The sequence below is a fragment of the Carlito syrichta genome, unplaced genomic scaffold (assembly GCF_000164805.1).
Source record: "Carlito syrichta isolate Samal-C Ts95f unplaced genomic scaffold, Tarsius_syrichta-2.0.1 Scaffold303673, whole genome shotgun sequence".
In the NCBI taxonomy this organism is placed as follows: Eukaryota; Metazoa; Chordata; class Mammalia; order Primates; family Tarsiidae; genus Carlito; species Carlito syrichta.
The window spans coordinates 1539672-1562461 of record NW_007247769.1 but is presented as its reverse complement, the minus strand read 5'-3'; the positions used below and the strand labels follow the sequence as shown (position 1 = coordinate 1562461).

At 46.1% G+C, this 22790-nt stretch overlaps 1 protein-coding gene across 1 annotated transcript in view; it reads right to left on the bottom strand.

The window, feature by feature from the left end:
* KCNMA1 (potassium calcium-activated channel subfamily M alpha 1) overlaps positions 1–18803 on the bottom strand; it is a gene marked incomplete at its 3' end in the record, with an annotated part of 543667 nt that extends 524864 nt beyond the window's left edge. Inside the window, exons 1-9 of the mRNA XM_021712861.1 lie at positions 18745–18803; positions 18455–18566; positions 16969–16999; positions 13114–13213; positions 12165–12216; positions 10525–10630; positions 9919–9983; positions 1293–1454; positions 842–1013 (exon numbers count right to left, since the gene is read on the bottom strand). Coding sequence (XP_021568536.1) covers positions 842–1013; positions 1293–1454; positions 9919–9983; positions 10525–10630; positions 12165–12216; positions 13114–13213; positions 16969–16999; positions 18455–18566; positions 18745–18803 — 859 coding nt within the window. The remainder of the gene's footprint in view (positions 1–841; positions 1014–1292; positions 1455–9918; positions 9984–10524; positions 10631–12164; positions 12217–13113; positions 13214–16968; positions 17000–18454; positions 18567–18744) is intronic.
* Positions 18804–22790: the final 3987 nt, after the last annotated feature.

The following is a 22790-nucleotide window of genomic DNA, read 5'->3' as shown; positions in this document are numbered from 1 at the left end:
GGCTGTGGTGGCCGGGAGCGGCCACTGCACTCCAGTCTGGGCGACAGAGTGAGACTCCATTTCAAAAAAAAAAGAAAATGGACATGATAACAGCTCCTTCCTTGCAGAGATGTGGTGATTACCCAGTTCCTGGCTCTTAGTAAGTGCCCAGCAAATGCTTCTTACATGTCTTGTTTTTAGTAAGGAGCCTTAATCCAACATGGTCTAGGCACACTGGTCTAGCTTACTCTGTGTGAGGAAAGAGACTTACAATAAAAGCAGAGAATAGTCCATTCTTCAGGCAAGCCTTCACAAGCTGCACCACCCTCCCTGAAACCTTAACCCCAGCACCTTAAGGCTGAGCGGTTTGAGCTCCCATACCTGCTCACACACAGACACTCTTTAGCTTGAGACATACATCTTGCTCACTGTGGTAGGACTTGCCTGCCAATCCTTGTCCTCTCCTCCTAATGCCTTCAAATACTCAAATAAGATTCCACCTTCTCCTTGTTTTATCAGTATTAGATAACTTAAGATACATAGGCCATCCAAGTCCCCAAACTCTGGAAATTAAAAGCCTCCCCTCTCAGTATATTGGAGAAAGAGGATTTCTGGTCAAGATGTCCTCCTTTGAGATGAGGTGGAGTGTAGACACAGCTCCGGACAGCTTACCTGGCCACTCAAGAATACCACAGACCGCTGGTAGCTCCAAAAATCCACTGGTAGCTCCAAAAATCTGTCTCCTCAAGAAATTTGTTTTGAGACAAGCCCTTGAATACAACAGTCACCAAAGGGGACTCCTTAGGGCCTAGAACAAGTTTACTAGAGGTCGTGAAAATTTCTCAGAGATGTGTGAACTCACCAGTAGCTGACTGAGAAGCTGTCTGGGACAGGCCCTTGAAAAAAGGGGTGCAAAGACCTCTGGTGACGCCTTCAGAGGTGTCACCCAGAATCTTGGACAAATTGTGAAAACCCCAGCATGTTGCTGCTTCAGCAAGTAACAAGAGATTCAGTGACAGTGGCTTCTTCCAAACCTGTATGGCAGCAGTAATTAAAATTAAGGTCATTTAGAAATCCAGAAACCAAAGCCATTTTGACTCTGGAGCAAATTTTAATTTGTTAATGGATCTTCCTGTTGAGGGCTGGGGGGAAAGATAGCAATTCACAATGGGTATGAGGCCAAAACAGGGCCACAGAAGACAGGAAGTAGCTGATAGCTCCTTAGTCTTTCTGCAACTGCAGCAAGGAACATCCAGGGATACAGATATTTTTAAAATATTTTTTAATCAGCTAATAGCAGATGAAGAGCTAACAATGCTGCCAAGATTCTGTTCATCCCAGTGGCCATTCAGAGCAAAGAGGCCAGGGTCAGATGCCGACTTGTGCCTCTGGCTCCCTGCTCTCTGAGCCTCTTCTGGAGAAACATAGGAAGAGACCCAGAGCCATCTCTTCCACAGGTCACTGACTGTAAGGACCTAGGAAACAGGACCAGGTGGAATTCTCTGTTCTCTGTGTCCATCCTAGGGAGGGCCTGAGAAGTGCTAATCTATTCATTTATTCCACACATGATTATGAACTGCCTAATCTATGCCATGGACACAACAAAGACTAAGACAGACTGCTTGAGTAAACCGAGGAAGTGATGCTTCAGAATTGTGTCATTAAACTTGCACATATGTGCTGCAAATGGTAAACTCAGGGTACCCCCAAGAAGGAGTCTTCAACTGGAGGACAGGTGGGTCAACAGAAGAGCTGCACCCCAGTAACATAAACCAAAGGCCACGCACAGTGTTCTGAGCACCCAGAGCTGCTGAGAGACTCTGTCCCACACAAGGTCTCAGGCAGAGATCTCCTCAGGACCAGTGCCAACATCATGAAGGGTGCTCTTTGGTAAAGGAGAAAATAAAAAATCTAATTTCTACATCTTATTTTTAGCCACAAGACAGGCAGAAGAGTGGTAAGACGGCACTCGACTGTAATCCTGACCACACTGAATGTGTGATTTAATCACTGTAAAAGCCTGTCCACAGGATCTGCTATCTTGCTGGGGACTAACTTAGGAAACTCTCATCTTATTCAAGTGACCAAGGATTCTCTAAAAGAGCCACTGCAAGCTACTTCTCGAGAAGCACAATTTCTAGGCATTTGTTTTGTCCTGCCTAGAAATTGAAAATTGAGCTCTCCTGCTTTTTTCCTTGAGATAATTTAAGCACAACTATGCCAGCTGAGGAGACGAGGGGGAAACTGCAACGCAGTATTCCCCCCCGCCCTCTACCAGAGGGACTGCCTTGGCTTGTCCAATGGACAGATATGTGCCACACACACACACCATACACATTCACACTCCACATATACACCCACCCACTCAACACATATACACACAGCATGCACTACACACACTACACCATACATATTCACATTCCACACATACACACATTCCACACATACACACACCCATTCAATACATATACATGCACACACTCCACACACCACACCATAAACACCACATACTCCACACACACATACACACTCACTCTACACATACACCCACTGAACACACATACACACCACACACTATACACGCACCTCATACACATATACACCCCATGCATCCACCTACCCAACACATATACCCGCACCAGACACTATACATCACACAATACAATACATACACCACACCACACACACACCATGCACACCACACAGACTCAGCCTTCATCCTTCACCTCCCAAAGTGCAGGTGCCTGTTGAGTGAGTTCTTTTAAGACATAACCTGTTTTCCCTAAAGGCCTTCAACAAAATCCAGTTGGCTTCAGTTGGCCACCTCAACCCAGAATTACTAGCTCTCTCCAAGAGGCAGGCATTGGAGGAGTTGCTGGACCCCAGAAATGAATGTTCACATCCCTTAAGAATGAACTGAGGCCCTCTATCTGGAGGAGTGGAGGCCAAGAAGAGTTTTAGCCTTGTTTTCCAGGGCCTGAAGGGCTGCTGCATGGTTAGACATACTCTGCCCATCACCAAGGGTGGACCCAGAACCAGCAGATGGGAGATTTAGGAAGAAGAAGGCTTGCTCTTGATTTTCACTAAAACCTGACTTTCACAGGATTAGAGGCCCTCCTTGGATGGAAATGGGCTCCCTGACACAGAAGGCATTTAAAAAGACATCAGACGGTCCCTTAGTGGGACACTGGAACAGTGAGACCAGCATCAGGTGGAAGGATGGGCTGGCATGACCTTTCTAATTGCTTCCAACCTTGAGAGTGTCTGACTCAACAGAATGAACACAAAATCACCAGAGACCTCCTGGTTACCTGCCTGCAGGGCTCTCCTCTGGGCCTAAAAATAAGATTCCCAGAGTTCTGATCCAAATTAGATCCTTAATAGCGTGCCGCCGTGTATAAATATATCTCTTTGCGGGCCAGTTAATATAATTATTTTAATCAGCTACACTCCCTAGAAGGACCGCCAGCTCCCTACTCTGCATGGCTATGTTCTAAACAGGCTCACTCCTCCTTGACCCCACCCAGGGTTCGTCCTTGGAGCGGTTATGAGAATAAGGGTGGGGTGTGGGCACGGACAGTCCCTCTCTCTAAGGTCCCTGGGACATTCATTCCATTCTGGGGTACTCCATTCTCTCCTGATCATTCACTAGGACTTCCAAGAGAAGATGGGGTGAAGACACAAATGTATATAAGGACAAGACAGACAGTAAAAATGTGTAAATAAGACACAGGATAATGTGAGAGGGAGTGCTATGAGTTGAACTGTGTACCCCTCAAAATCCATATGGTGAAGTCCTAATCCCCGGGACCTCAAAACGTGGTTATGTTTAGAGACGGGGTCTTCAAAAAGGTGATTAAGTTAAAATGAGGCCATTAGGGTAGGCCCTGGTCCAATATGATAGGTGTCCTTATAAGAAGAGAAGATTAAGACACAGATGTGTACAGAGAAAAGACCATGTGAAGACATAGGAAGAGAAGGTATCATCTACAAGCCAAAGAGAGAGGCCTCAGAATAAACCAATCTTGCTGGTACCTTGATCTGAGACTTACAGCCTCTAGAATGGTGAGAAAGTAAATTTCTATTGTGTCAGCCACCCAGTGGGTGGCACTATGTCATAGCAGCCTAAGCAAACTCACACAGAGTACAGTGCATGTCTTATCCAAAGGCTTTAAATTTGTTTTATCACTCTCTCTTAAAGACTGAACCAGGTAAATAAAACAGAGCCCTGGACTTCTCTGTCATCTGTGTGTGACATTGGGAGGTCCAAAGAGAGAAAAGAATTGGGGCATAGGGGAAAGGGCATTGGCTGGGTCAGGAGAGCTGGTGGATTCATCCCAGGCTACCTTAGCAAGCTACATGGTCTTGCATGGTCTTGAGAACTACTCAACCATCCTGATCCCCATCCCATCATCAATTAACTGAAATATTTGGCCCAAATGATCTCTAAAAGATCTTCCAGCATTAAAGTGTTCCTTCCAAGTCTTAACACCTGAGGACCCTGGGTAGCAAGGAGCAGCTTTGGGACATGAGCCCAGAAGGGTGAAGCCCTGAAGAACAGAGTGAGATGGCATCAGGAGAAGCACATAGAGGTGTGGATGACACCAGTGGGCATGGGGCCGGGGGGGGGGCGCGGGGCGGAGCAGGGAGGAAGGTGCTTGGCTGTTCCTTAAACTCCTTGACTTGCTAACTGTCTGGTCTTGTCTCCCTTGCTCCCCACCTGTAAATAAGACAACAGGAGTGAACATGTTATGTACAATTTAAACACCCTATATCGGATTGCCAAGCATGCTCGCCATTATGAGAGTTGGATGAAAAGAAAGGGTGGATGCCTAGCAGCTTCTCAGGACTGATGTCTACATCTAATAGAATCCCCAAAAGCTAACTCTCCTGCAAGGTGGGATGAGTCTTCAGAGTTGGGGCTGGAGTGCCTATCTTCTCTCCATCACAAACCTAGGCACCAAATTGCTATACCGTCCTAAAGATGCTTTGGAACTGTGCTTCTGTACTGGATGAGGCAGTGAGGAAATTGTAATGTGCCTTTTCCAAAGTGAAATTAAGATCCTTCTGCATGCCCAGGGTCTTGTACTTTACAAAGAGCTTTCACTGACACTAACTCCAAGGAATTATTATCATTCCCATTGTACAGATGAAGAAACCAAGCCCAGGGGAAGTTAAGCAAGACAATGTGGCAGAGTAGAAAGAAACCCAGGGCTTGGGCTCTTTTCTTGACCTTGAACAAAGTCACTTAATATCTTGTTATCAAATTGCTTGCAAATGAAGTCCTGTAGCTAAGCACCTGCAGGGTCAAAACATGATCTGAGGGCTTTAACCCAGAACACACCATGACTATATCTCATAGATTAAAATAATCTCAGGACTGGAAGGGTCTTTGGCAACAACAGATCTGATTCCCCTGAATTTTTGGCAAGGAAACTGAGTTCCAAAGAATTCCTTGTTCAGAGTCCCACAACAAGGCTCTGGCCGGGTCAAAGCCAGAGTCAAGGGTTTAAGTACATAGAACACCCTGTATGGTTGATTTGACTTGAACATCTTCCTCTTTAAAAATGCACAAGCCACAGAGAGAAAGGTCTTCCAGGGCGGCTGTATTGGGTTCCTTGGAGAAATTTCTACCCCATCCTTACTCCAGGCCGCATGCTACTGGCCTCCTGCGGTGACTTTGAACAGGAGAGCAAATGAGTCAAGAGCTCCTCTCAGAGGATAAGGCTGCTGGGAGCAGCTAAGAGGGCTGGAATTAGAAATTCTAATTATTAGAACTCTCGGAATGCACCAAAGACAATTTATAATTAGTACATGTCAAAAGGCCATCCCCAAAGGGGGTGCATTATAAATCAGAAAACAAAGATGGCCCCAGAAAGGAAAGCTGGACTGTTTGGTCTCCATCCTCTCCTGCCATCCCTAAAGCCAATTTACCTCCCACTCCTATGCACCCTACTCCCTCCTATACTGGTCTCTTTCCTGCTGTATTGCCCTACACAGACGCAGCATGGGGGCTTCCGCTCCCCAAGCCCTTCTCCCTCCACTGCTCAGGCAGGGCCACTGTCCTGGGAGGCCTTGGCACAGGGATACCTCTATTCAGGGACCATGTAGCTCTAACCCCAGGTCTTGAGCTGGTCAGAGGCTTTTGACTCCTGCTGTCACCGGCTGCAAATAAGGATTTAATGACTAGCCTTTTTGTGGGAAAGAAAATGTCTTAGGTGGACTGATAATGTCATTATCTGCTACTCAGGTATGTGTGCCCAGGGCAGCCTCACAGACAGAAGCCTGCTCTTATGATTAAAGTGCAGGGCACAATCCCAGTGCTGACTGGAAAGGGCCAGCAGGGAAGGAGGAGGAAGCACGTCCTTGTCTCTTACTTAAATGAATGAATGAATGAATGGATCTTCTGCTGACTTATATGCCATAAATATTTTCTTGAGTACTTCCTGTATGTTAGTCATAGCACTTGAAATTGGAAAGAAAAAGCATTCAAAGACACAGAAATAAACAAGGCATGGCCTCACTCTCTACGAATTCACAGTAGCACAAACTTGACAGGTGAAAAGATAAATAAATAAAGAAGACCACCAAGAGAACTGGCATCTGGATCAGGACACCTGGTTTCTTCATTGTGTGACTTGCCTCCTGAAGGTCATTTGTCTTCCTGGAGCTTCCATCATCTAGGCCATGCAGATACTACCAACCTTATGGATCCCACAGGTGTTGCTATGGAAAACACATGATAAAACACAGGGACAAGGTCTCTGAGAAGTGCCAGCAAAGTAACTCCTTTTCATAACATGAACCAATGGAGAGTCTGCTGGGTGATAGGAAAACGGATACTGTGTTTTTCCTCACTCACCAGTCTTATTCAAGAGGGCACCCAGTTCCTTGGACAAAGACCCCTAGAGTAGAGAAAGGCAATGTATTAGGCTGCCATATGTCTGTGTTTACCAAGGAACCTTTTAGATGGTGACATATTCCCATATGGTATTGCCCAAAGGAGAAAGAATGTATCTATTCCTAGGGATGACAAGGTTTTACTCCAGGAGCAAATGAATTCCATTTGGTAATGACTACTTGGAACACTTGTGTTAAGAAAGATTCTGAGCTTGCATCTTGGCTCAGCCAGAACAAGTGTCCTGATGAAATAAGGATGTCTGTTATGAATAACAAGTAGAGAAGTAGCACTTTATCATTTGTGACCTAAGGAGATGATGCTCCCACTCAACCACACTCCTTTTTGTACACCTTTAGGGCTATATTCTCCGGTCATTCAAAGATGAGCGGAGTTCAATCCTCTGAACCCAATTCCTTCAGTGTGAATTGTTAAAATTACTTGAGCCAGCAAGGTCAAAGACATATTCCCCAGCAAGAAACTTACTATTTTGGGGAAATTAGCTAGTTCTCCAGTCCTTGTTTAAAGGTGCTAGATGGTATCAATCGTGTTATTTATAAACTGAGAACAATCCTTATAAATTGGGGTATTATTATCTAGGGTCTATGGATCCTGGGCACTGCCACACAAAATCACCTGGTTAAAGTACCCTGCAGGTACCAGATACCCTCTGGCCTTTAATTCTGTGGCATTTTTTAAAAAGTCTTTTCTACTTTCTGCCTTTACTATTTCTTAGAACAATACATTCTCTGAGTTTATTATGGGCTTTATGCCATAAGAATTCCTCCCATTTGTCCAAGATTTATCTGCTTGAGTTTTAAAGGGGATGTCTCTCTCTTTCTCTCTCTCTCTCTCTTTTGAATCAGAGTCTGACTCTGTTGCCCAGGCTGGAGTGCAGTGGCATGCTCATGGTCACCACAGCCTTGACCTGCTGGGCTCAGGTGATCCTTCCACCTCAGCCTTCCAATTAGCTGGAACCACAGGCGCACGGCACCATACACGGCTAATTGTTTTATTTATTTTAGAGACAAGGTCTTGCCAAGTTTTCCAGGCTGGGGCTGGTCTCGAACCCCTGAACTTAGGCAATCCTCTCACTTCTACGTCCCAAAGTACTGGGATTACATGTGTGAGTCACCACGCCCAGCGGATCTCTCTCTTAACGTGTCTGAAATGTGTTAGAGTCTGTACTCCCTTAATAACTCTGCTTACAATTTTATAAAACTTTATTACATCTGTGCTAATCCAGCAGAGCTGGGTTACAGTCAACCCCTGAACTACTTATGAAAAAGAAGGACTGAGCAAATGAAAACTCTGATCAAGCCTGAGAAGAGAAGAGAACAGACTGTGTCCAAACCCATCAACAACATCATCTGTGCACCAGGAACACTCCAAACACAAACAGGCCGCGTGAGTCATAAGCATAGATGGATCCTGGGGTGATCTTACATTTGCAGTGAGAACCACAGACTGCTGGAGACAGGAAGCAGCGCAGAAACCATCTAGTGACTACAGAGTAAAAACTGAGGCCCAGAACCATTAACCTGCCCACTACAAGCCATAGATAGTTACTATGGATAACAGCATCACAACACTGTGCATGTTAAGTATTTCATACATGTGCCTGTTTGCTATTTCGGATGGCTTCCTCCTAGGAATAAGTCTTCTTCCCATACCATTCACAGTGCCAAACTGTGCATCCATAAGCCTGTTTCCTCTAAGAGCTAAAAGCACATTGTCTTACACATGGGAGATACTCAAAGTTTGTTAAATAAATGAACAAATGAGATAATGTATAAACCTCTGCAGAAAGACATTCAGTAAAAATGCTATTTATAATTGCAAAAAAGAAGAAAATCTAAAGGGTAAATATAAAGAAAAGAGGTGAGTACCCATATGATATCAGTCACTTTAAAAATATGCCTATAGAGTTCCAATGACACTTGGAAATACTGATAATATGACTTTAAGGAGAAAAGCAGAATACTAAATTGCACATACTCTGGGATCCTGTCATTAGCAAAAAAAATGTACAGTAATATCGTTGGGAGAAAAATAAAACAAAACATGAATAGTAGTAGATGTTTCTGCTGTGATTATGGGAGGTTTTATTTCTGCTTCTTTGCACTTTGCTGTTTTTTGCAGATAATTTACAATGCGCCCATAGGATTTTCATAAGCAGTGGGAGAGTATTAAGAAATAGAAAAGAATATCCACAGGTAATATTCATCCTTGTTGGAATTTGGAAAGAGACAGAGATCGTTTATGCCTTTTCTCATAGAGAAACTGATGAAACAAAGAGAAGAGACACTGACCAAGGAGACAGACATTAGTTCTCTGGTGCTGGGGGGCCAGCCCAGTGCTATGCAAACAGTAGATATGTGATAAAATCCACTCAAACCACAGTGGGAGGGGGCAGGAGGCATTCAGTCTTCCTCTTCACACAGTCTCCATCATTACCCTATCCAAAAGATGGGCAAGACAAGGCCAGAGTCAGTCTCCACCTCCAGAGCCTCCCCAAAGACCCTCTGATCCCTGCAGCCCATGACAACACATTAACTCTGATTGTGAGGATTTTCCCTTGGCCAGTTAATTTGCTATGTCTTTCATACACATGGTCCCATTAAATTCTTATCATGTCTCTATGAGGTAAGTATTACTATGCCCATTTGAGAGCTATGGAGACCAAGACTTAGACAGGCAAAGTCAGGTAGCCAAGGTGCCATTGTTCTAACTGAACCCCAGGAGCCTACACGCTTATCCCAGAGCCCCAGCTGGTCATTCCTCCCTCTAGGTCTTTGCAGCACTAAGAAGATACTGCTTTGTGACATTTTCTGAATTGTTCCCTATAGGTCTTGTCTTTCAGGCCAGGACAAGTTGTCTGACCTTTCATGTGCATCTGTCTCTCTTGCTTCCTTCAGTTGGACTGTGAGTCCCTTAGGTGGAAGAGGGAGATGGTCCTTGCCTTATAATGTCTTATACCACCTATACAGCCAAGCCTAGAGATTTCTGCACTACTTGACACTGCAGATTTCAGGAAATACTTGCTCATCGATTGACGGATTGAAAAAGTTAAACAGGAGAATGGTCCCGTGGGCATCTTGGTATGCTACAAAGGCAGAAGTTGGATGCATCTCCTTCAGGACCCATTGACACTGCCAACTAGGACACCAGTATGTGTCAACTGTGGCATTGGCATTTGTCTCCTGCATCCCTGAGCCACCAGCCAATAAATCGCAGGGCACTCACACATCAGGATGTGTCCCTCACTTGCCACACACCAGTGACAGGGAAGGGCTGGCCCTGCCCGCCTCCCATCTGGCTGCAAGGATCCAGTTCCAGTTGCTGACCTGTGGTTGAGGCTGGCACAGTGACCCAGAGCTCCAGCAGGCAAATCCCAGTCATAAAACTCTGATTTAAACCAACCACGTGTTGGACCCCCGCACTTCCTCCTAAATTGGAGCAGAGCTGATCTTCTGACTGAGCCAAAGCCAGTCAAATGGAGACATGCTTACTTTTACTATACCATGAAAGCACTCCAGGCAAAAAAATAAAGCCATTTCCCTGTCTTGGAGCAGAGATTTCAGCAAATGCAAGCATGAGGAAGAAGACGTGTTATTAATAATGATATCTTTTAAGCCAAAACTTACCTAGAAAATGCTGCTTATTTGGAGAAGGGGCCATGGCTCCCTTCTCTGAATTCTTTTGAAACCACAGGAACTGCTGCAGGCTCCTCCAAGGTGCTAGAGCCACAGCCTGTCCAGAACAAGTCTCTCCTTCCTAAAAAGTCCTCTTTAATAACCTTATCCATAACAATCCCAACTTTTATAAACTTTTTCTTTCTCTGGACATGTTCTTCTCCAATGAAAGTGTATTCTCCCTAAGGGCAGGGACCAAGAGCTTATACTTTCTGCATCTGACTAAAGAATGGCCCCAACTGCCTTGAATTAATGAATAAATGAACAAGTGAACTTACTGATGAACTACTCAGTTAATAATTCCAAGGAACAGCCTACAGCAACTCACACACATTCACCCTCCTCCAAAATCATACCTTTTCAAATCCAAGGAGATGCTCAAGTCCATAGTGCTATTTTTAAAATAAAGTAATAATATTAAAAATTTCTTAGACCTTATTAGGCGCCAGGCACTAGGTTTTTGATACAAATCTCACATATTAATCTTATAAGTGAGATGGTATTGTTAATATTATTCTCACTTTACAGGTAAGAAAAATGAAGATCAAAAGGCTATTCAAAACTGAAATATAGATAGTGGGTGATGAAATATGAACCAAATGGTCCTATGGGACTCAGGATCAGACCCCTGGCACAAAGCAATTGCCCTGAGTCGCCTTTAGCTAAAGTGCTAGGGAGACAAGTCCCATCTTTCAATTTTATTTAATCAAAGCAAATAATTCATAAGAATCTGCAAGCATTCATTCATCAGGCAGATTAAATTTTTGATAGCCCTGCAGTTTAATTTTTTATGGCTCAGTGATTGGAGGGAACTGCTCCCAGGGAGGCTACTCTGTCCCTGGGTCAGAGCAGCAGCTGGCTGAGGAGGCCAGAAGCCTAGGCTCATCGGGGCTCTGCTCAATTCTCAGGCATCTGCCCTGACTACGATGAGCTGGTCATGCTGGATCCCAGGGCTAAAGGTCACAGATGCTGTTTTCTTTTTTTTTTTTTTTTTGAGTTGGAGTCTCACTCAGTCACCCAGACTGGAGTACAGTGGCACGCTTCCGGCCACCGCAGCCTCGACCTGCTGGGCTCCGGCGATCCTTCCACCTCAGTTTTCCAAGTAGCTAGAACTACAAGTGCGTGCTACCACGCCTGGCTAATTTTTTTGATTTATTGTAGAAATGAGGTCTCGCCAAGTTACCCAGGTGGGTCTCGAACCCGCGGACTCAGGCAATCCACTCACCTCAGCCTCCCAAAGCACGGGATTACAGGCTGAGCCACCGAGCCTGGACGATGCTGTTTTCTAAGTCCTTAAAGAGAATCTACAAAAAGGAAACAGGGGTTGAAGGGACATCAGGTTGTAATCATCACAAGATAGGGGAGAAACCCAAGTAAAACACATACCTAGGTCCCAGGAAAAGGAGGCAGCCTCCTCCTCCACCTCCTGTCCCTTTCCCAGTCACCAAACCACAGTGGTGGCAAAACTCGTGGACAAATTTGTGACACAGTAAAAGGGCAAGATCATCCCATCCATCTCTCTGCGAACTAATAGCACCACAGGGCCACTCAGGACCGTTCACCCACCCCTTCCAGCAATACATTGCCCTCACAGTCGTGACGTCCTCCTTACAGTTCACTGAATCCCTCACGAGGTTCAGGGGTCTACAGAGAAACAAGAAGAAATGGAGGCCAAGAGCCCTTCACAGCCTCAGTCTGCATTCTCTGGGCTAGAGAAGATGTCTTTCCAAGTGCTTTTATTGTCTTCAAAACAAAATCCCAGCAGTTTTTGTCTCTGCTACACCAAAATGCTCAAATGTCATGCAGACTGCTTTCAATCTCAGAACTACCCTGACGCAAGGCCATACAAGAGTCCCCCTCGCTCTCTCCTTCCCTCCTTTCCTTTCTCCTTCCTTACTTTCTTTCCCCCTTCTTTCTCTCTTGTCTCTCTCTCTGTCTCTCTCTCTCTCTCTCTCACACACACAAACACACACACACCCACACACACACCCCTACACACACCCCTATTCTTCTGTGCCTACCACAGAAGAACTAATATCTAAGAATTTGACTGGTATCCAGTCAATATCCAACCAATTAATTTGTTCAAGGGTTTAGAGTGGCCAGGAGAGGAGACTTTTCAGTCCCACAGCCAGGAGAGACTTCTGTTTTAATTTATTTTTAATTGGCAGCGCCACTAACAGCATATCAGAAACCTCTCCACCTAAACCCTTCTCCTCTCCTCCATTCCCTTCAATTCATGTAGGGAAAGGACAAGGGCACTTTGCTGGGAAGGTAGAGAAACACCACAGCAGAGCCCAGTTCATTTTGGATGCTGTCCTGTTCATCGTCAGCCTGATGGGGAGTGATGGTGTCCCAAGCTTTCACTCCCGGCAACCGCAGCCTCGACCTGCTGGGCTCCGGCGATGCATGTGCAGCTCACCGGGGCAAGTGATAGGAAGGAAAGCCTTGCACCTCTCCTCCCAGAGGTGGTGAACACGGGGTGAAGAGGCTCTCTTCCTGAGACCTCCCAGCTCTATCTCTGCTCTGCAGATACCTCACTGGGCCTCGGTGCTCTCAGGGGAGGCCTGCAGCCTTCCAGTAGCCCCTGCTGGCTGGCTCTGGGCCTCTCTGGTGATGGATATGTGGCCGTCGGACAGTGCTGTGGAGTTAATGGGAGTGTGTGGGAAAGGAAAAGCTAGTGGCCTGTCTTCCTCATTTTAGAATCTGGTGCAAGGACGAGCAAAGTATATCTCCACCCTGGGACAATTCATGTTGCAAAAACAGCCCTGGAGACACTGAAGGGGAGGAGGCAATTTATATGACATCTTGGCACCACCATCCAAGCAATTATCATAACAACAAAAGAACACAATGAACAGTCACTCCCTCTTCTCATTCAGGAAACCAGACGGAATGTTTGTGAGTTGCAGGTGCCATTATAATAAGGAATCAACATCAAACCACAGGGAAAGTAAACTGAGGCCAGGATCTGGCCTAAGAAGACCAGTGTGGGAAGGCACAGAAATGACGTGCAGCAAAAACAATGTGATCCAGGGAACAAAAAAAGCCCTCTGTGACCCAGCCTGCAGGTCAGACATGGTGGGATTTCTGTCTTTCTTTTTTCTCCTCTTTCATTTACAATTTGGGTGGAGGGAAGGTAGTTTCCAGAAAGACAAAGTAGGAGCCACCTCAGTAAATAACTCTCCAGAAATGTCTACATTTGATTGGCATTTTACAGAGTAAAAAGCGTTGTAGACATCTCCTCAAATTTGACCCTGTAAGGTGGGTGTTGTCATCCATATTTTAGAAACAAGAAGACTGACTTGCCTAAGGTCACAGAGCTACTGAGAGAAGGAACTGGGAGATCAGAAGTTTCTGTGCCTTTTTCTTATAGAGGTTGCCACCCCCATCATAATCCAATTAATGATAAAAATAATAACTGAGGCTAGATGTGGGGCACCTCCTATGTGCTCTGCATGGTGCTAAGCACATTACATCAGTTATCTCCTATTTTAATCCTCATACTCACATTGGGAGAGAGATGTTATGACCCTTATTTGTCAGATGAGGAAATCAAGGTTCAGGGCCATTAGTCATTTGTCCTAGACCACAGAAGCAGCAGGGACAGAAGTAGGACTCAAACTCTGTGCTCCTCCAGTGTATCTCAGTGGTTTTCAATCTTGCCCATCATCAGAATCAACTGGAAGAATGGTTCAAACAAGGAATGCTGGGTCCCACCCCAGAGTCACTTAGTCAGTGGGTCTAAAATGGAGGCTAAGAACCTGCATTGCCCATAAGGTCCCAGGTGATGCGCACGCTGCTGGCACGAGAACCCCACTTTGAGAATCTCTGCTCTATTTAACTCGCCTCCTGTCACCCACTAGCTAATCTGAACACCCTGTTAGGTGGTGGGACAAGATCGCCTGTCTGTAGGAAACTCCCTCTTTGGTGCACAAAACCACTCCCTCAAATAGAGCACACACCATCCACAGACAATTGAGCACCAACTTCATTTAACATTAACTTAGGGATGCTCTATGCCAATTTACTCACTCTCTTATTCTTCTGGACCTCTCCTGCTGACACCCATCTGCTGGCCAAGTCACTTCATTATCACTGAAATACTTCTTTGGAAACATGGAGACCCTTCTGAATGAGCAGCCCCCACCAGTGTACACCCCCATGCGTGTATTTGCACGTCTGTCATGTGCTAAACTGCTAATAATGCATTCATGATAAAACGTACACAGAAAGATTCATTTAAAAGGATGATAAATACAAACAGAAATGGATGTCTCTTTCTTCCATATTCCATAGTTTGTGTATCTCACCTTTTGTGCTGGTCTAGTCAGATCCAATTCTAGACTCTGACGATGAGAACTTGTCAGTTGCCCCTTCACCACTGCGGGCTGGCAGGGCATGCTTGAAGAATTGCTATGTTCTGTGATTTTGGAAAAGTGATTTCCTTTTTGTTAACTATAAGCCCCTAGAGGGCACATGCTACCCCTCCAAGAGTTACCATATAAGCACCCAGTCCAGCACGAATGTTCTGTAAGGAAGGATCATTCAGCCAAAGCTTTTTGACTGTGAGGGTTCTTTCTCCAAAAGAGGATGAGAAGCATCTAGGTACCCAGAGAGAAAACAGCAGCTGTCTGTAAAAGCTTTCCATGCCAACAGCAGAGAGCAGAAGACTGAGCTCTCACTACTACAGCCGTGGGAGGAGAGAGAACCAGATCAGGGTGAGAGAGCAGGCCCTGGGATCTCCCTCCACCAGTAGCCAAGGGTGAAACTTGGACCACGTGATGTCCCCTGGGCACCAGGGTCCTGGCCTGTCAAATGACATATAGGGTGACTATATCTGCACTGTGGGAGTCTCCCAGGATGCCAGATTTTAGTGCTAAAACTAGGACAGTCCAGAGCAAACCAGGGTGGTTTGTCACCCTAGGTGTGGACCAGGTATCCAGCTCTGGGTGATTCTGAATGTTTATCAGTCCCAACCTAACCTATGCTATAAGGTGTCCTAGGAGAGCAGGGGGGAGATTGAAGCCAGACCCTGCTCTCAAGGGCATTGCAATCCCACCAAGGAAGAGATAGCAATAAGTCAAGCCAAGTTGAACATCAGTATTAGGTCAAAACAGAAGCTGGAAAGAGAGCGTAATGTAGGCTGCAGTCGCCAGGACAGACCCTATGGAAGAAGCTAGGGTGCAGGGGGAAGCAGACTGAGCACACGTCCACCTCACCTCATCTCCCTTCCAGCCCTCCCCACCAACAATTAGAGCAGGACTGCAGAGAGTGAACCCAGGCTCTGGAATCTTCCAGTTTGATCCAACTCTGATGCTACCTTTTTTCTTTCAGAGTGACCTGAAGACAATTACTCAAATTCCACAGCCTAGGTATTGTTTTCTTTAAAACAGGGCCAATTATACCCCACTACCCAGGGTTGTTCAAAAGATTAAGTGAAGTAATGCATGCAAAATGCTTTGCAATTGTGCCTGAAAGCTCATGCTCTATAAACATTGACTATTCTTAACCTCTCTTGACCCTTTTCAATCTGTTCATGAATCTAAGGTATTTCTAAAGAACAGTAAGCTCTCGTGAGCTCTTCTGAATATTTTTTGTTATTAATGATGGATACAGCAGACTTAGTTCTGCTCAGATCTGTCTCTTCTGAAGCCAGGAGCATAAGAGTGAGAGTGTATAGTGAAAAAGTCACAGGGAAGCCAGCCCTGGCCCCGGGCAAAGACCAAGTGTTTCTCCTGGCCCTATTCAGAATAAGGAGCAGCTTTTTCTTCCTCAGTTTCCAGTTTTAGCTCATAGCCCTAAACAGTCAAGTCATGAAGGGGCTTCCCTCTCTCCCCAGTTCCCCAAGTTCTGCAGAAAGAAAGGTCCATAGGCCCCCTCCTCCTGCTGCGAGGGTGTGTCACCTCAGGCCATGACAAGTCCCCAGCTAAGCATCAGCTCAGGGCCACTTACTTCTCTTAATGATAAGCTTTCTAAGGGCATGGCAAGTTTCAAGAATCCCTGCAGGTGACATGCCAGCAGCGTGCCCCATAAACTCAGGCAGCGTCAATGGCACTAAGGACCAGGGAAGGTACCCTCTGGCTTAATTTGGTCTCCATCCAGCTCAGCCCTAGAACTAGGCACACATAATAGAATCCAAATCAGTAAACTCCCACATACAATTGGCCCTGAAATTCCATTAGGCATCCACTTCTTTGTACTAACAGTTTGTCTGTGGGCAATATGTTTTTTGTTGTTGCTGTGGCCTGTTATATCCCCAGAACTGAAACACACTTAAAGGAAGAAGGCCAAGATTTACCTCAGCCCCTGCCCTTAGGTGACCGGGGGTGACATGCCACACAAAAATGCAGTACACAAAGAGAGAGTGGCTCACTTTCAAAGGTATTTCCCTACCATGGCCCCTTTTCCCACACTCCCATGGCACCTTCAACATAATAACCCAGTAAAAAGCAGTCAGATTGAGTGGGATTTTTTTTTTCTTTTTTTGAGTCAGGGTCTCACTCTGTCACCCAGGCTGGAGCACAGTGGTGAGATCATGGCTCAGCAGTTTCAACCTCCTGGGCTCAGGCAATCCTTCTGCCTCAGCCTTCCAAGTAGCTGAAAATACAGGCAGATGCCACCACGCCCTGAATTTTTTGATATTTTTTCGAGCTGACATCTTGCTATGTTGCCCAGACTGGTCTCAAACTCCCGGGCTCAAGCAATCCTCTTGCATTGGCCTCCCAAAGTGCTGGGATTATAGGAATGAGCCATCACACCCAGTGAGATTATTTTTAATGTGAAGTTCTCTCATGGTATTGTGAGTTCTTCAAGGTCATTTGCATCTTCTTATCCCAAAAATTTGGTGCACAAGACATAGTAGGTGGTAAGAGAAGACATCTTAAATTTGTGAGTTAATGAATATTTTAATAAAAGTAAAATTGAGGAGCAAAACATTTTGAGAAGGGCAATAATTTAAGCCAGTGGTGCTCAAAGTGTGGCCCTATATCAGCCACATCACCAGGAAATTTACAAGAAATACAAAGTCTTGGTCCCCACTCCAGACCTCTGGGGTCAGAAATCCCAAGGATGGGCTGGTGTTGTAAGTTTTAATACAGCTTCCAGGTGACGCAGATGCCCACTCAATTTTGAGAACCAGTGACTTCAGCCTTCATCATCAGACACCTTCTGCAGATGGGGTAACTGTGCTCGACTCTTCCACACACTTGCTCAACTTATACCTATTAAAAAGCACCCACACAGCAAAGGCCCCGTGGAGCCAGCCTCAGTCACTAGAGGGCTCATGGATGTTCATAGGATGGCAGGCAACATGGTGCATCCCCCAAGCAGTACCCCTGATGACCTGCAAAGGCTGTTCTGAGTCGACAGGAAGAAAGGCCACCAAGCTGGGGCCATGACCAGCTGCCTATCCTTCAAGAAGAGCTGTGGGAATGACTTTTGCCAGGAGGAAGCTGCTCTGGGGAGAGAAGATGGTATCCTGACACCCAGAAGCAACAGCTTGGGCCGTGGGTGGGGAGGCGGAAGGCATGCGGCAGGGCAGCAGCCACCCACTCCATGCCATTGGCTGTCAGTTCCTGAGCACTGACTTCTCTGGAGCCTAGTGTCTCCAGAGGGTGCAGGATAGGAGAAGGCAAGAGGGAAGTGGCTGGATCAGCATCTGCTTCTCTCCTGGCCTGTTGACGGTCTCCATGTCTAGGCCTGGGGCTGGGGTCAGATGAGTTGGCAGGGAGCAGAGTGCCAACTCAGAGGCAGCTCTGTGTGTGCATCACCCTGTCTTGTCCTCTTCCCTTGGACTAGGAGCAGCTGCCCAGTTCTGGACCTGAGACAGGCTCAGAGCCCAGGGACCATGAGAGAACAGCACCTCAGTCGTGAAAGGTACCACGGTCAGGTACTCCTCGGGCGGGGTGGCTATGTTCTCTGGAAGCCTATGGGAGTAAAGACGATACTCTGCTTCTCGTTCAGGGGCGATGTTGCCACAACTTCCCCTAGACCTGGTGTTCCAGGAACATAGGTCACTTGCTGACACTTCACTTAAACTATTCTCCAGTTATAAAAAGGGTTCAGCCGACCTCTCAGCTTACAGGCCCTTTAACCCAGTGTCGAAGGTCAGCCCTTCCCAAGCATCCACAGGAGCTAGGGATGCCTGCTTGACTCTCGTGGTTCACCCACCTATTCCCACTTTCCTCTTTCAGGTAAGAAGGACCTGTGAGTGATGCTGGGATCCTCATACAGGGTTGGGTGACCCCAGGGCCTGCCTGTGATCTCAGAGCAGTGGGTAGAGATAATAGGGCTTTCAGACAAAAGACAGGGTGCTGGTTACATCTGAATTCAGAATAAACAAGAAATAACTTTTAGCATATATGTTCCAAATATTGCATAGAACATACTCAAGCTAAAAAAAAAATGTATCTTGCTTATCTGAAATTCAAATGTAACTGAGCATCCGTATCTTCATTTGCTAAATCTGCCAACCCTACATTATCAGCAAGCCCAGAATAGGGAAACCTGAATTTCCCAAAACAAAACCTAGGATATCACAAGAGAAAGAGCCTTGAAGATGCCATGGAATAAGAGCTCCTTAATACGGTTAAGGCTGACACAATGAGATGAAGGTACTAAGGTGCACTACAGAAGACCTGACCTCGGTCAACCGAGCCAACTTTGGACCCCAGCTCCCGCTCAGACGTGCTGCTTCACCTCGGCAAGGCACTTCCCTTCCCTGGGGGTCAGTGGGCTCCTCTTCAGGTAGGGGCGGGGTTTCTCAACCCCAGCACTACTGACGTTTCGGTCCAGGCAGTTCTTTATGTGGCTGCTATCCTATGCATTGCAGAATGCTAAGCTGCATCCCTGGCCTCTATCCACCGGGTGCATGCAGTACCCCACCCCAACTATGCCAAATGCCTAGGGGAGAGAAGAGCAAAGTCACACCTAGTTAAGAACCACTGGGTTAAGTGACTACAGGTCTTGGGTTTCTGCCATCTTTAACAGTCAATAATTTTGCAGTTTATACATGGGTTTATGGAAAAGATGCCTCTTAAATATCCAACTCCCATAATGAGTCCAACAGGGAATGTAAATGATCAAGGTTTGATTACATGTAAACTTTTAAAACATGTACCCCTACCTCGCCCTCTTTATCCTCATTCCAGCATTCAGAAATTGGTCTAGCTGGTTTCTAATAAGTGGCTCGAACTCTCTGATGATTTTGCAGGCAACAACAACTTGATAATACTAAAAAAATGAAATGGTCATTGCCTTGATTGAAAGTGGCACTTTATTGGGACTTCTCAGGAAAGTACAGTTTTTATCAGTTTGATGTTAATATTACTACTACTGATAGCTATTATGTATTGAACACCTACTACATACCATGAGCACATGGGGTTCTGTCATTCAATAATCACAACAGCCCTAGGAGGTTGGTGCTGTGCTTATTCACATTTCGCAGTTGAAAAACAGGTTCTGAGAAGTAAAGCAATTTGCCTAAGGTCACAGAGTCTGCCAGACCCCAGAGCCTGTGCTCTTTCCACCTCAGAGACACTCTACTTACACACAGTTTCCACAGGGAGCAGCAAAGTTCACTCCTCCCTGGGTCTCGGCCTTCACCTCTAGGATCCATATCTCCAGGAATTACATGAGGCCAGCAGGCAAAGCAATCCAACCGACGTGTTGCAGGCACATTTCTCATTCGAGACTACACAGGACACCAGTCCTTACAGGACTGCTACATACAGACAACAAACTGGCTTGTAAATGTTTCTTGATGTTGCTTTCACCTTGAACCACTTTTTTGTAACTCTGGGGCTACTGCATAGTCAGACTCACAGTAAGACCCACTCATTCAATAAATACGTGCTAAATGAATACTTGAATGATCCCCCATTTCAAACATGTAGACACTGGGGCCCACCTCTTTCAATGCAAGACATTATCTAAAGGAAAACTATCTCTAGTTCTCAGGTTTTGTTTTCCCTGCGTCCAAAATTTCCCACAATGCTGATTCACTTTTTTTTCCTTTAACTTACTCTTAGGATCCCACATTCTTGTTTGTATAATTCTTGAATGGAAAATTGATTTTGTGTGACCCAGTTGCCTGCTGGCCCAAAGGACTGGCCCAGGAGACCACTGAAGAGTTTCGGAGCCTGGTTCTGGAATAAGGACCTGGAAAATCGCGTGTCTATGCCCTCAGTTACTCGGTCACCTTGAATGGGACTGCCACACTGTTTCGTGGCCCAGTTTCCCCCTTGGACAGCACACTGAGTAAGATTCCCCCCACGGCATGCTATTATTACCTGGCACAACAAGGAATGAGGCCACTGCTACAATGAGGCCATCCCGCCCTCCAAGATTCTTCAAAATTCTGCTCCTCAGTGCAGGACAACAGGGCAATGTAGGGCAGCAGCTCCAATGTGGAGAGAACTGGAGGTTGGAAGAGGTCATCTCGGGGTGACCCAGTAATCACCACTACAGGACACCCAGCAACAACAGGAAGAACCACAGAACAAAAGGGTGCAAACTGTGGGCCTCACCCTATGGGGAAATGGGTTTAAAAATCATACGCAAACACATACACACACTGCACACCACCAGGGAGTCTAATTTTAGTAGCCATTCGTCCCAGCAAAGCACTTTGCAAGCAGTTATTTTGAGAAATGCTATTAGCCATTGAGTTATTTTTAATGCCCCTTGTGTGACAGGCATTTATGACACAAACAGCAGCTGAAAGGCTGTACGTTCGTAGCCCTGGATATGTTCAGGACCCAGGGGACAGCCCCTTGGGATGTCCCAAGCCTGATCCAGATGAAGAGAGAGCATCTTGTGTACCCTGCTGAGCCTTCCCTCACTGCCTAATGTGCTGTTTGCCAGAAACGGGCAGCAGGATTTCAATGAGCCAGAAGCCTCTCTGCTCCATGACAGCCGATATGCTAATGACAATCCTCAGTGCCTGTCCATGGCCTGCAGGTCAAAATTCACGTTGCTAATGAAGTTCCTTCATAAGTTGTCCCCAACTCTGTGTCCTTGGATAGACTCTATTCCTAACACGCAGCCTCCTTGCTCTCTACCATCCCACCTTGTCCCCTCTGCCCAAGCTGACCCCCTCACTCAGAACAGACCCCTTCTCATCCCTTGTAACCCCCTACTGAGCCTCAAGATTTGAATCCCTGTAATGAAAGAGCTAGATCACCTCCTTGGCATTCCACACCTAACAGCTAATTTTTGGTCACCCATGCACGTGTATTTCTTATTGAAATCGTTGCACTCATGGAGTGCTTAAGATGCACCAGGCATCATTCTCAGTCTTTTACAAAGCTCAAGGAACTCTTCTGAGGGTCCTTTTCTCAGAAGAGGAAACTGAGACATAGGGAAGTTGCCCAAGACTTCATCGCAGGTAGGTCTCTAGGCAAGGTCAGTGACAAGGTGGCTAAAGTCACAGATTCAGGAGCCCAAGTGCCTGGGTCACACCCCAGTTCTGCGTCTCAGAACCACAGACAAGTTTCTCGGAACTCGTCTGTGCCTCAGTCTTTCACTGAATTCTTAAGAGAGAATGAGTTAATTCTTGTATAGTCCCTTCACAGGTGCCTGGCACACAGTGAACAGTATCTAGGAGTTCTCTCTTATGGCTATGGAGATGTGTAGCCAGTGTGGTTTAAGCTAAGATTTACTGGGTCCCTACAATGTGCCCTACACTACACTATAGCATTCTGCACAGACTATCTTGTCTGAAGCTCACAAAACCTTGTAAAAATTTGCAAAGAAACTGACCTTAGAGAAGTGAAATCATTCACCTAAGGTCAGAGCCAGTAAGTGGAGACTGGAACAAGGTAGTTGAACACAAGTCTGAGTTTACTAACCCAAATCCTTTGCTGCTTGTCTTGTCTCCCTGGAAATTAATTGTGTCTTCAGATTCCCCACAGTTCCTGGCACTCGGTCAGGCTCTTTAAATGGACTCAATAACGACTGCAGGCTTCTGGCAAGGCTTCCTAAATGCAGAGCCTTGGCTGCAGATCAGGAGTCCCTGGTCCCTCCTAGGGCACCCGTGGCTTATCACCCCCTTCTCGACTTCATCCCAGGGGAGGTACAGGTGCTTTGAAAGCAGAAGTAAGGCAGCAGAACACTCAGGGAAGTCCCACCAAGGGCCAGGGCCTGGTGTTCGGATGGCAACAACCTGTCCACGGGGACTCAAGGCCCAAAGGTCAGGAATTTGGTACTGGCTG